This window comes from Syngnathus typhle, linkage group LG1, assembly GCF_033458585.1.
Source record: "Syngnathus typhle isolate RoL2023-S1 ecotype Sweden linkage group LG1, RoL_Styp_1.0, whole genome shotgun sequence".
Taxonomy (NCBI): Eukaryota; Metazoa; Chordata; class Actinopteri; order Syngnathiformes; family Syngnathidae; genus Syngnathus; species Syngnathus typhle.
Window position 1 is genome coordinate 14,999,561 of NC_083738.1, and position 12,103 is coordinate 15,011,663.

Consider the following 12,103-nt stretch of genomic DNA (forward strand, 5'->3'; position numbering starts at 1 on the left):
TGTCTCATCGCTATCATTCATTCTGATTTTAGAGGTGAAACTTGAAATCTGTGAGTCTAACATATCTTAGTAATGGATGTATTTATTTATTTATTTCAGAATCTGGTCCAATGCAACACTGGGCATACGCCCCAGGTGCAATTAAATGTCCAAACACGCGTTGACTGCCACAGGTTCTTGGAGGCAACAAAGTAAACCATGATGGCTAACTACTCCACCTCATTGTGTGCCTTTCTGCTCACATAGCTTAAGCTGCCCCTCATACTTCATACTGCCACTCACCATATTACAATGTCCTACTTCCAGTGGTTGTTAAAATTACCTCGAAGAGACTTTTCAAGGGAAGGGGGAGGAAAGAAAAGGCGGAAGGTAGAGAGGGAAATGAGAGGGAAATGAGAGAGCGGGTACCTCACCGGGGCTCGGTGACAAGATAAAATGGAATATTAAACACATAGGCCTGCCTGACACAAAGTGAATGTGACTGAATGAGAAGGCACATTGTATTAATTATGTAAGGCTGCTTTTTTGAGGCAAGTCGGAAGCAGAGCGAGAGAAAGAGCGACAGAGACAGAAGAATGGTTTGGATTTTTGCTCTGCCGTCCAAGCGTCCAAACGTATTTAGTGGCACTAAGACTTTGTGTTTCTTTGATTCCACCTGGCAAAAATAAAGAAGCCTGAAATAATCAAAAAGGAAAGAAAATAGACACGCTACTTTTTGGTTGTCTTATGCGTGATGGATCATGGGATAATGGATTCAAATGAGACCATACGATTATAGCACGAACCCATGTGTTCAACAATGCTTGCTTTGGTGTCGTGAGAGGTTGATGATGAGCACATAAGGATGACCCTTCAGCATGCCCGTAAATATACAGTCGTCGCCGACCATGACCTGAAAATATATTGTCGACGGGGTGAGGTGTTCCGGACGGAACTAAGTGCCCATCGATCACAGCACAATGTCCCTTTGTTGACGATTGGCCATGGAGTGGTGCTGTGGATGCGCCACACAATTTGACTTTTCACAGAAATGTTTTTCAAAAGACCATTTAAGATAAGGACAATTTCTTTTCAAAGTGACGTCGTCAACCCATGGTCGAACATGCATATGCAATTTTGCGAGCTATTTTGACCAAGTTGTATGAATGTGAAAAGTTTTCACAGGTCATTTAGCCCATTTAAGTACCTCCCCTTGGCTTTCATCTCCATCTCAATGCTGACCGCTGCTTCGGCCCCTCCTTTATGTTTCCCCTCAGACTCAGGTTTAGGAGCAAATTATTATGTGAGGTTGGTCAGGCTTAAACACACCTTTCATTTTGTCCTCTGCTAAAAGCTGTGCTGAGTTAAAATGAGTCAATCACATAGTATGCGGGGGCGGGAAGATCGCTATGCTGTCATGGCTGCATTGGCATGTGCACAGCTGGCATATCAGGCGCCCGCTGTGTGGAGAACCAGCAGGGCCAGAACATAGGTTAATTGTGAGGCTTACCTTTAGGAGGGCAATTTGAAAAAGCGGACAATTGGCAAGCGTAACATTTGCGTAGTTGCTGTTGTAAACACCACACTGCATATTGCAATGCAAAAGCTGGAAAGTATTTCCAGTATATAAAGGTTGCTACCATTATTCACCTTGATGGATTTGAGTCTTTTGTTCATTCATATTCAAAACTATTGATTTGTTCAACTTCCAGATGGAGTTTTGTCCAAATGTAGCAGTAAGGTCAAAAATGCAGCTGGGACGATAATAACAGAACTAATACGTTTTTTTAATTTTTTTATTGTCAAGATTGTGATCTTTGTACTATATTGTAGTTTAATTTGAACTTGAAATCACTTGCTAAAATATTTAGAATTTCTTTTCAGCAGATTTAATTTGTGCTTAGCAGGTTTGCCTCGCAGCTTTGAGGCTCTGTGTTCAAATCAGGAGAGTCATCCGGTTTGGAGTGTGCGTATTCTTCATGTGCTTGTGACCCCCTCCCCAATATTGACTTCCTTTTTATTTTATTTGTTGGTTTAACACTGTTGCATTTTTAAGCTGTACCTTGTTTAATATCACAATGCGAGCAAAAAAACCCAACAAAAAAGGGATGAAAAAAAAAAAAATTCCTGGCCTGCGCTACAGATGGTCCTCACTAGGTACGGCATTGTGGAAAAATCATTGCCCGGACATTGGAAAGTGCTAACCCACGTAACATTGCAAAAATTCATCTCATTTGTACTTCACACAATAGCCAACAGTCCTGCCTTTAAACCTAACAAAGATATGATGGTGTATTAACAGCATAGTTGTGTTTGTTGTACCCGGCCGTCTCTGTTACACAGCTGTTAAACATCTGCTGTTTGTACCAATTTAGACGCGTGTGCATTGTTTGTTAACATGGGTTAGGTAATTCATTCCTCACATCAGAACCTGCTGGCTCAGGATCGCCAGCGGCCAAGGTCAAAACCTGGAATACAGTTTGGCCTGTTTCTCTTTAAACAGTCAGACAAGTGCAGCTATAGCATGTACGTATATACAGTACGTACTAAAATTAAGCTGAAGTGACATATTTTAATAGCCGCAAGGAGGGTACAGCTACACGTGCGGCAAGTAACAAGCTGTCAGATATTCCGCCGCGTGATGGATTTGACGTCAAATCTGTTCTTCATCAATTGACTGGGGTTAACGTGCAAATGGAGAAGCGTGGAGACCCATGACTTCGCCGCACGTATCGATGTGCTAACAAGACCGCCCACTGATTCCAATTTCTTTCACAATTAATATTTGACTTCCAGACTTAGTCATTCTAGACAAAAATGTGAAGAATTTTGGATGAGGGATATATTTAATTACAGCAATGTATGTCAGACAGCAGTGCTGATGAAACGAAAGGGGAGGACAGGAGGAGGAGACACATAAATGATGGGCTATGGCAAGGGAGCTTCAAGGGATGAATCTAGTGGGTGTTTTTGTGGTGGTGGTGGTGGTGTGCACAGAGTGATGGCTTGCCCGGCGCAGTAAGGGTGCCCCTCTACTGTTTGTAAAAACAAGACCATCACACTCCATCTTGCCACTCCCGCTGGAGCCGAGCCTGCGGGCTGATTTATGGCGCACGCGCTGAATTGGCTCGCTGGGATGACAGCAAAGCTCGGACTCTCCCGGGTGAGTGGTGAATGAGGCTGTTTGTCCGAAACTAAGCTGGCAAACGCACCCGTTCCACTGAGGTGGTTAGAACTGACTTGATGTCTACATGTGAGCATGGACCGGACTCCCAAAACTGGTTCCCACTCTCGTCTGCCTCTGCGCTGCTGGTGCCATTTTTCCCCGTGAATTGTCCTCCCATATAATTCTTCTAACCTCTTCTGTGGCAACTGCTTCATCAAGGCCCTGTAGTAGCAATTTGGATTTAATCAATCTTTGCTGTGTGGCTGCCAGAATGGAAAATTAATACCGAGTGCAATTACAAAACAGCCATTTCACTGTCAAAGATACAATGCAGCGCCATGATGAGAGCAGCGAGAGAATACTGTCGAGCAGCAAATCTTAGCCCTTTCATTGCAGCGAGTGTCGGCTGCCATGTTGTCTTCACAACAACCACGGATGCCAGAAGACACGCTCTTTGAAAAGATTTTGGGATTTGACGCCGTTTCAAATAAGTCAACAGGATAAAGTCAGTCCCAGTGCATTGGGGAGGAAAATGTATTTTGAAATTGCAACCTGGCGAATGAAAAGTTCAAATAGTGAATGCAAGCATATGGGTGCTCTGAAACGTGTCAGACTCAAACCTTTTTAGACATAAACCCTTCCATGGACATGGACTGATTTGTCCTTCGACTTCAACTGCTTTGGCCTTCTTGTGTTGGATGCAATTTGAGTTGAAGTATTCGATCATTTTTAGACAGAGTTGAAAACGGACACCAGTAATGTTATCTCATATCTAACTGAGCAATAACTTGTGTTGGCCAACTTGTGTCAGCTGTCATTCAAATCTAATAGACACAATCATCGCCGAGAGTTTACGAGGGGTGGTTTGAAAGCTGAATGCGGCAGAGTGCGCAGGAACATGTACCAAAACGGGATCAAATCAAACTTGGCATAGCATAGCAAATGTTGAAATGTTTAAAGAAGGCAAGCTGGGAATTGCAGTCAGTAGACTGCAGACAGGAAAGCACTATCAATGTAGCCAAATCCAAGATGAAAACATTGTTTCCTGATTCGAGAAAGCCTGTCCAGCTGCCCGGACCATCGTCAGTCTATGATGAGGTAGTTTGTCAAGAAGTGCCATTGAAATGCAGCCGATTGCCATTACTTGTTGACAGAGTAGCTTTTTGCTCTCCCTGTCGAATAATTGTTTTTTCAAACACTCCGATAGATATGTCGAAGCCATTTGATTTGATAGGGTTTAATTTCAAAGGCTGTGACGGCGGAAGAGGAAAGTGGCACATTAAAGCAAAGTGCCGCTTCATTCGAGCCGCACGTAAAACATATCAAGGTGTAAATTGCTCTTAATTATTCCCTTTGATAGCGTCAACATCACAGTGGCATCAACATGTCTGCTTGTCAGTTGCAGAGCGTGTATTTTCATATGACAAGCACAATGCGGGTGCTCGCCGCACCGACAGCAAAAGTGTCAGCGCAAAGTGGAGGATACAAAAAGGGAGTTTAAAGCCCAAAGTGGCAGCCATTCTCCCTGTAAAGTGATTTAGCACACCGCAGTGCTGTTTCGGGTTCCCTTTGGGGTTTGTCAAGCTGTGATAGCAGGCTGACTTAAGTATGTCATCCTGCATCACACACAATTTTAGCATCTCAACTCGACCTTCAGAATGACCACCAGTCTCTTTAACGTGTTTCATAGGATGATGTCACTGTTCAAGATCTTCCGGTGTGTTTGCCGACGTTGACACAAAGTAACTTGCAAAAGCTCTGGGAGTTTCTTTGACGAGCTCCTCCTGACAGTGAACGCATCCCCTCTTTGCTCCCGTCAGGGGGGATTTTTAGTCTTTCGCTGATTCTTTTTTCTCGCCTTTTCCCTCCATTAGCCACACACAAACATCACCTCCAGCTGTATGACAAGAGGGGCTCATTATGTGCGCGCACAAGGAGATGGCAAATTTAGCGATGAGCTTGTCGGAGCTGAGGGATTCCTCAAATCTCTGTGCCAGCAAGTTAAGACATCTTCATCAGATGGACGGAGGCACTGAATTTAATGAGCACGGTGACAAACTGTGAGGAAGAAATAGAGAATGTTTGGGTTATACTAATCAACATTTGGTCGGAACTACAATTACAACTGGAATTGAGATATTTCTCATGGTGTCAATTATGGTTTAATGCTCATTCACCTGAGTTTGGTGCAAACACTGCAAGTTTAGCTCCCTCTCAGTGATAGTGTGTCAGCGAATGTGAGTGGCCTTCTGCCTTAATGTGTCCTTTGACTGGATAAATGACCAGTCCGGTGTCAAGTCTACCATTAATCCTAAAGGAAATTAATGTGATAGGAAAGATGGGTACTTTACATTTCTAAGTTTGATGCCTTACTTTAAGTCAAGTTCTTTGTCCTACGACCCCGCACTTGGCAATTAGTAATGTTGTAGTCAAGACCACTCATACTGAGACAAAGACATTACAGAGCTTTGAGACCGAGACAAGACCAAGACCTTTGGAGGTCGAGACTAAGCATTGCAGGTAGAAAAGATCTTATTTTTGCTCATTGTCTTAGAATGGGTTTTTCTTACGATAACATTTCCGGTGTGGTTCATTTCACGGTTACTTTACCTGTCTTTATGCTTCCTCTTAGTGTGCAGATAAAAGTGCCAGCACCACAGAATTTGTATGTTAGAGAGTGTTTCTGCTTACATTTCACTTGGCAAATAAAAATCTTTTGGAGACCAAACCTAGTTACTGGCGACTCGGTCGACATTTTTTCTTATTTTTACTGGGCGCTGCGTCTCGAGTAGTCTTCCTTTCACTCTCTGTGCGCATGGGGCATTGCCACTCCAGGTGACACCAACAAGGAAGCGCAACACCCTCCATCTGTATTTAACACTGCTCACATTACTTGGTCTCAGCGGTCTTGATAAAAAAAATCCTGAGTCCATCCTGTCCCAGACCAAGACAAGACAAGAGTAAAAATGCCTTCGATTCCGAGACAAGACTTAAAAATGGTTTCAGGATGAAAATCGATCTCTAGAACTACAACACGAGCAATTAGATAACAATCTCTCTCCCCTTATCAGAGATCCTTGTGAGGTTTTTGTAGTTTCCAATGCTCTGTTGTGGATAACAAACAAATCTGACCTTCAAGCTGATTGACCATCATATTTCTAAAAAAAAAAAACTTAGCAGGAGGAGCCGTCACCATCTTTGTTTCTGCATTGGCTTTCAAAGTTGAGCGCCGCTCTATGAATCCTGAAATTAATCATCGACAAGCTTATTAGTGGGTTGAGAATAGGAGGATTGTGCTTTGTTGGAGGTCACTTTTTTGATGTAAACTCTGCCTCATCAAAATTTGTCACGGCTCTTTAGAGCGACATCTGCGTTTTATAAAGCTCCACGCAGAGGCAGGATGTGTGCGTGTTAATGGCACTCGGCTTGTACAACAATGCCATTTACACCCTGGTTGCTCTCCCATAGACCCCAAAGGAACCAAAAGAGTGAGAGTTGAAGCAAACATTCACTGGAAATGCATGCGCTGCTAAGGAGGAATCATACAACTTGTGTGTTTCTCTTTGTGCCCCAAAGGCTTTTCATGCTTTTGAAATTGCTTCAGGCGATAGAAAAAAGCCAAAGTAGTCGGCGGAAGCAGCATTAAATTACCAAGACGCTTGCAAATCTTTAATCAGTTGAGAGATTTACTATGTCAACCGTGTCACTGGAGATTTTTCTAAAGCTATTTCTTATAAATAAACGTAGACCTTGAACTGGACGAAAGAATGAACCAGGTGATGTTAATGTCACAGGGTTGGATAAAGACTCAACAAATATGTGTGGGAACACATAACTTTTGCAGGTGACACTCTAATTTGGATGTCATGTGCATGTAATTTCCTATTCATGCAACACACCCCATGTCCTATGTATAAGATCAAAAAACATAGTAGCAGAAAGTGGATGGTCGCCTGGATGCCCTTTCCCCATAGCAGCAACATCCAAAATGGCTTTAGAAAATGGAGAAGAATGGCTTTACTCAGCATTTCAGGTTATGCTGAAACCAGGACACTGTCCCAATTCATTGAGTGCATCTCCACATGCCGTCTGAACATCCTAACACTATTGCCAAGGTTTGGTCTAACGCCACTCTTGTGGGTGACTAGTCTAACCCGTAGACAAGATCCTAACCATGCAATAACCCCCCCTTCAAGGAATCAGGCACTCTTTTTCAGTCAGGTAGCCAATTAAAGACACTGTGTGATCAGGTTTTAGGAATCAACCGCTATTGTAGCTCAAGTAAGACTGGAGAGACTTTTGGCTGTGATGACATTTTTATGTTCTGATTGGATCCCTCAGCTCGAAATAACAACCCCAGCTTTGTACCCTTAGTCTGCTTGATTGCCACCAGTGCAGCAGCTCCAATCAGCATCTATGCAAATGCAAGAGTGCAAGATTTGAAAATGGATTTAATATTCTCATTGAGCAATCGATTTTATGTTGAGGTGATGTTGATGATGTTATACTCCTTAGTAAAATGGTAAACCCCTGTTACATTTCTGAATGTAATATGAATGTACAGAATGTAATCCTTTGGACAACGGTCAATCGTGATCTGTTTTCTTGGTGCTGGCCTTACAGGTAACGGACTCACTCCGCAAGTGACCTTTCTACTAATATGGGATTTGCGTGCACATTCGCACGTTATCATTTTGATTAGACAGTAACGTAAGAAGGAGGCCTCTAGCAAAGCGTCACAGACATATCTCCAATCTTCATTTATCGATCCCCAGAGCCTGCGCTGAGGTGCAAGGAATGAATCAAGAAAAACAGATCACTAATGATTTTAATTAGGTGATCTGTCTGGCTATGATTGCCAGATGTAAGCGTATGCATTTGGGTCGATTGCAAACAACCCCCCCCCTGAGATCCTGTCTTGTCACCTTGGGCCTCTTGATATGGAGGTTGGCTCGTGCTCAATGAGTAGATTGGAGCGCAAAAATGTGTCAATGCATATCTGTGCAGCAGGACGGCTCACTGGAGAGATTTGTCGCCTATTATAGGGTTCAATCATCTTTAAAAGGCGTGCTGCGGCCAACATTTTGTAATCAATCCTATGAGGTAATTTAGTCTGCAGACGGCAAGAGAGCATGACACCAGCGTGCTGAAGAGCTGTTGTAAAAGTCCTTCCCCCTTTTTAAGAAACAGAATGAGAAAGTGCGTCCATACAGACTGCAGACAAATCTCATATTCACTACAGAGTAAAACATCATTACATATTTATGAGTCGGTGCCAGATGACAGGTGCGGAGAAAGGGAGGAACCGAAAATATGTCTGGTGTCTCTGTGAGATATCTGATCGCACCGCTTCAAATGAACTCTGATGGTCTAGTGTTGCCAACCCCAAAAACATTATTATAGAAAGGTGGTAAAAGACTTTTGATAAACAATTCATCAAATTAATCAGCAGTTGCAGCACCATTTCAACATATTCTGATAGTAAACCCTAAAGTAGGAATAGGTTCTTTCTGACAAGAATTTAAGGGTGTATTCAGACCTGACTGCTGGTCCGGACCTACACCCAAATGAATCCTGGTGCGGAGTAAAGAACCGGACTGAGACCCACTTTTTAAAGTGGTCTTGGTGAGCTTCCAAAAGGACTCTGGTGCAGTTCGCTTCAGGTGTGAATACAAACAGCGTAAATCCAAACCAAGTCCAGGATAGATGAGCATTTTTGGACTTAACCAGACACCGCACGTTTTCCTCCATTTCCGGGTCTGTGCTCCGTGTGCTGCCCTTGTCATTGCTGTCCAATGGGAGTACAGTCATCGCAAGCATGGACGTGTTTACAAAATACTCATTTTGGTGTTTTTTATAATTCCTTATTAAATTACAGTTTTTTTTTGTTTTTTAGTGATTTACAATAGATGTTAACAATCCAATCAAAAATTCTCGTGTTTTTTCAGGTGGAGAGCCCGCTGAAGGCTTCCACTGCCAAGATGAATGCCGCATCCTTGGACACTCTGACCGCTGTTGGATGCCTCGGGTCCCCCTGCCGGCACGCGTCAAGTCGCCTGAGCATGCTCGTAACGTCATTGCTTTGTCAATCGAGGCCACCACTGTGGACGTACCCCACTATGAGGACGGCACCACCAAGAGGACTTTTGCCACCTTCGGCAAGGACGGGCCAGAGGATGTTGAGCGAGGTGATGTAAAGGGGAAACGGACTCATGAGTCACAGGTGTGCAGTCCCAAGGCCAACGGCGCCGCCGTGCGCGAAGCCGGCAACGGGCGAGAAGCGGCTAGCCCCATCACTTCCCCCGTGCACCTGAAGAGCCCTTTGTCCAAGCCCTCGTCCGCCTACAACACACTGAAATGCCGCGACGCGGAGCGCATTGCCAACCACAGTCTGCTCCGGCAACCGGAAGGCAAAGACAGCGAGCCGTCGGTGCGGGAGTTTAACACGCTTCTGCACGACGGCCGTGACAAAGAGTCCCCCAGCAGCAAGCGCTTGAAGGACATTGTGCTTTAGTGAGATTCTCCGCCACGCGCTTACAGCTCATGCGGTGTGAAATTCACGTACCATATATAAATATACAGTATATCCTGCAATAGCTGTGTGTACACGAGAAGAGTCCGGCCGTGGGACTTCACCAGACACACCCGTTTGCGGTATGCAATATTCAAGAGTGTGCTGCAGCTAGTTGTGTGCTCATGCCAAGGTAGTAGATGTGGCTTTGTTGTAGTCGCAGTACTTTCTCCTTATTTGCATTTTTTTTTTTTTTTTTTTATATAAGCAGCGAGTGGACAGGCAGGTTACTGTTTACTGCACAGACATGGCCAGCGGAGCACTCCAGCTCTCACGCCAAAGCGGGACACGTTGGACACCCAAGGTGCCGACACCCGAGTACAGTTATGCCTTTTGGACGACTTTTTGTATCACAATTCAACATTTGCCTTCTTTGGTTTTTGCAGTTTGTTTCAAGCTGCCAAAATCTGCTCTTGGTTCCTTTGTATAGTGAGATCAGTCAGTGTAATAAAAAAGACACACAGGATTCATCTCAAAAGGTATTTGTGCATTCGAGGGAGATGTAAAATGATGACCTATCCGTCCTGTTTGCACACACCCTGTCTACTACGAGAAGCTTTCTCTGCATCTGCGAGGACATGCCGCCGTCACCAGACTGTGAGCTTTTTACATGGATGGAGCTAAGTGAACTGTGGCTATCTGTGGCTATAACCCCCCCCCCCCCCCCCCCCCGAAGAACAATGTAAGCAGAATAGACAGTCATGTGTTCACACCCGGTTGTACGCCGCCGCATCTGTGACGGGCAACCTTGATTGTAGCCAACGGAGCACAAATTAGGATCTTGTGTTGCGTGGAGTCTTGTACCTTTTTCTGACTTTTGACTATGGGGCTAGGATAGAAGGGATCGTCACTCTTGTCTTGCTATGTGGAACTCTGTATAGAGTTTTATTATTATCATTTTTATTAACCTGTTGTTATGTGACAATCCCTTTAATGTTTTGTTTCAACAGATTTAAAAAAAGGCAGATAAAAATAAACATTGGTGTTCAACTGAAGCTACAGTAGCGTTTGTAACACAAACACAAAAAAGGGGAAAAAAACAAGCCAAAATATATTTTATAGATAATTTAAAAATGTATAATGAGAATATTTAATTCTGTGTAGTTATTCTATGAGTAAGTTATACTTACTTTTGTTTTTTATTTCTTTTTTGTCTTTTGATTTTTATATTGAAATAGTTTTTGTTTTTTTCGTTTTTAATTTTCAAAATGAACGTGAATTATTTTTCTTTGACTGTGATGCCCCTGGAAACTGTTGACTTGCAGTCTACCTTGTTGTAAAGAGTTTCTTATTGGTCAGTTCTTGTGCCATCAAGTTTCTGTGTGGACAACTAGAAAATGTAAAAAAAATATATATATACAAAAAAGAAAAAAAAAGCTATTCCAGCACCAACATTAGTGTGTCTGTTCAATGAGCATTAGAGTGAGATAGCAAAAGAAACCAAATAAGATAAAATAAAATGAACCAACAATGCAAACATAAGACCTGTAATCTTACACTCAAGCTGATAACTGGGGTTCCGCCTGGCATCATACTGGGCCAAAAAAAAAATTCGATATATTTTCAGATATTTCACTGAGAGCTTGGGCTCACCCAGCACTCATCACGCATCTGTTGATCTGACACAAAGTTTTTATAAGAGTGGTGTAAACAAGACCCCTGGCCCCCACAAGCAGCAGGCTTATGTCTGACATGACAAAGATCGGAGGCACGTCAGCAATGTGGTTTTATGTTGCTTTGCAGTAAACTTGTACAATGTGGATCGTGTGAATGAAAGTGGACAGACTGCATACAAAAAAATATTTAGATCTTGTAACTGAATGTTTTGCTGGTCTCACCCTTGGCTTCTGGCAAAATGAACATCAGAATAATCACTGAATGTATACAGCAGCTTATAATTAAACTATTAAATGTGCTCTGCCTTGTTGACTGATCTTTCCTGCACACACAAGTCAAAAACTTGAAAAAAAAGAAAATCTACTTTAGGAAATGTGTGAGCGTCAAGCAACTGAGTGAGTCTTTTGGCTTGGCAACACTGATTTACATTAAGCGAGTTGATCGTGGAAGAATTTTCACATTCAAATTTGTTGGTGTGACTCGAGCAATGCACGGGTTCTGTCAAAGCTCAAAGGCTGATCAAAAAGCTCACTTGACGACAATGAAAACTGCTGGTATCTTTGCATCGTGATTCAAGCATCTCAACAACAATGGACCTACAATTTACTCACAACTAAATGCATACAAATATTCCAAACAACAATTATCTAACAACTTCAACACAGCTTTTTAGTCCTTGCACCTGAAGAAGAGTTGGCTTTGATCATATCTACTTTCTTTCCCAGAGTCTTTCAAAGAATTACAGTTCAGGTGAAAGTAAAAACTGTTGA

General features: G+C 43.0%; 1 protein-coding gene across 2 annotated transcripts in view; it reads left to right on the plus strand.

The window, feature by feature from the left end:
- pcdh19 (protocadherin 19) overlaps nucleotides 1-11,631 on the plus strand; it is a 58,894-nt gene extending 47,263 nt beyond the window's left edge. For both annotated transcript variants that reach the window (XM_061281467.1, XM_061281475.1), the window contains exon 5: nucleotides 9,094-11,631. In XM_061281467.1, the coding sequence (XP_061137451.1) occupies nucleotides 9,094-9,659 (566 nt within the window). In that variant the 3' untranslated portion in view covers nucleotides 9,660-11,631. The remainder of the gene's footprint in view (nucleotides 1-9,093) is intronic.
- The last annotated feature ends 472 nt before the right edge of the window (nucleotides 11,632-12,103 follow it).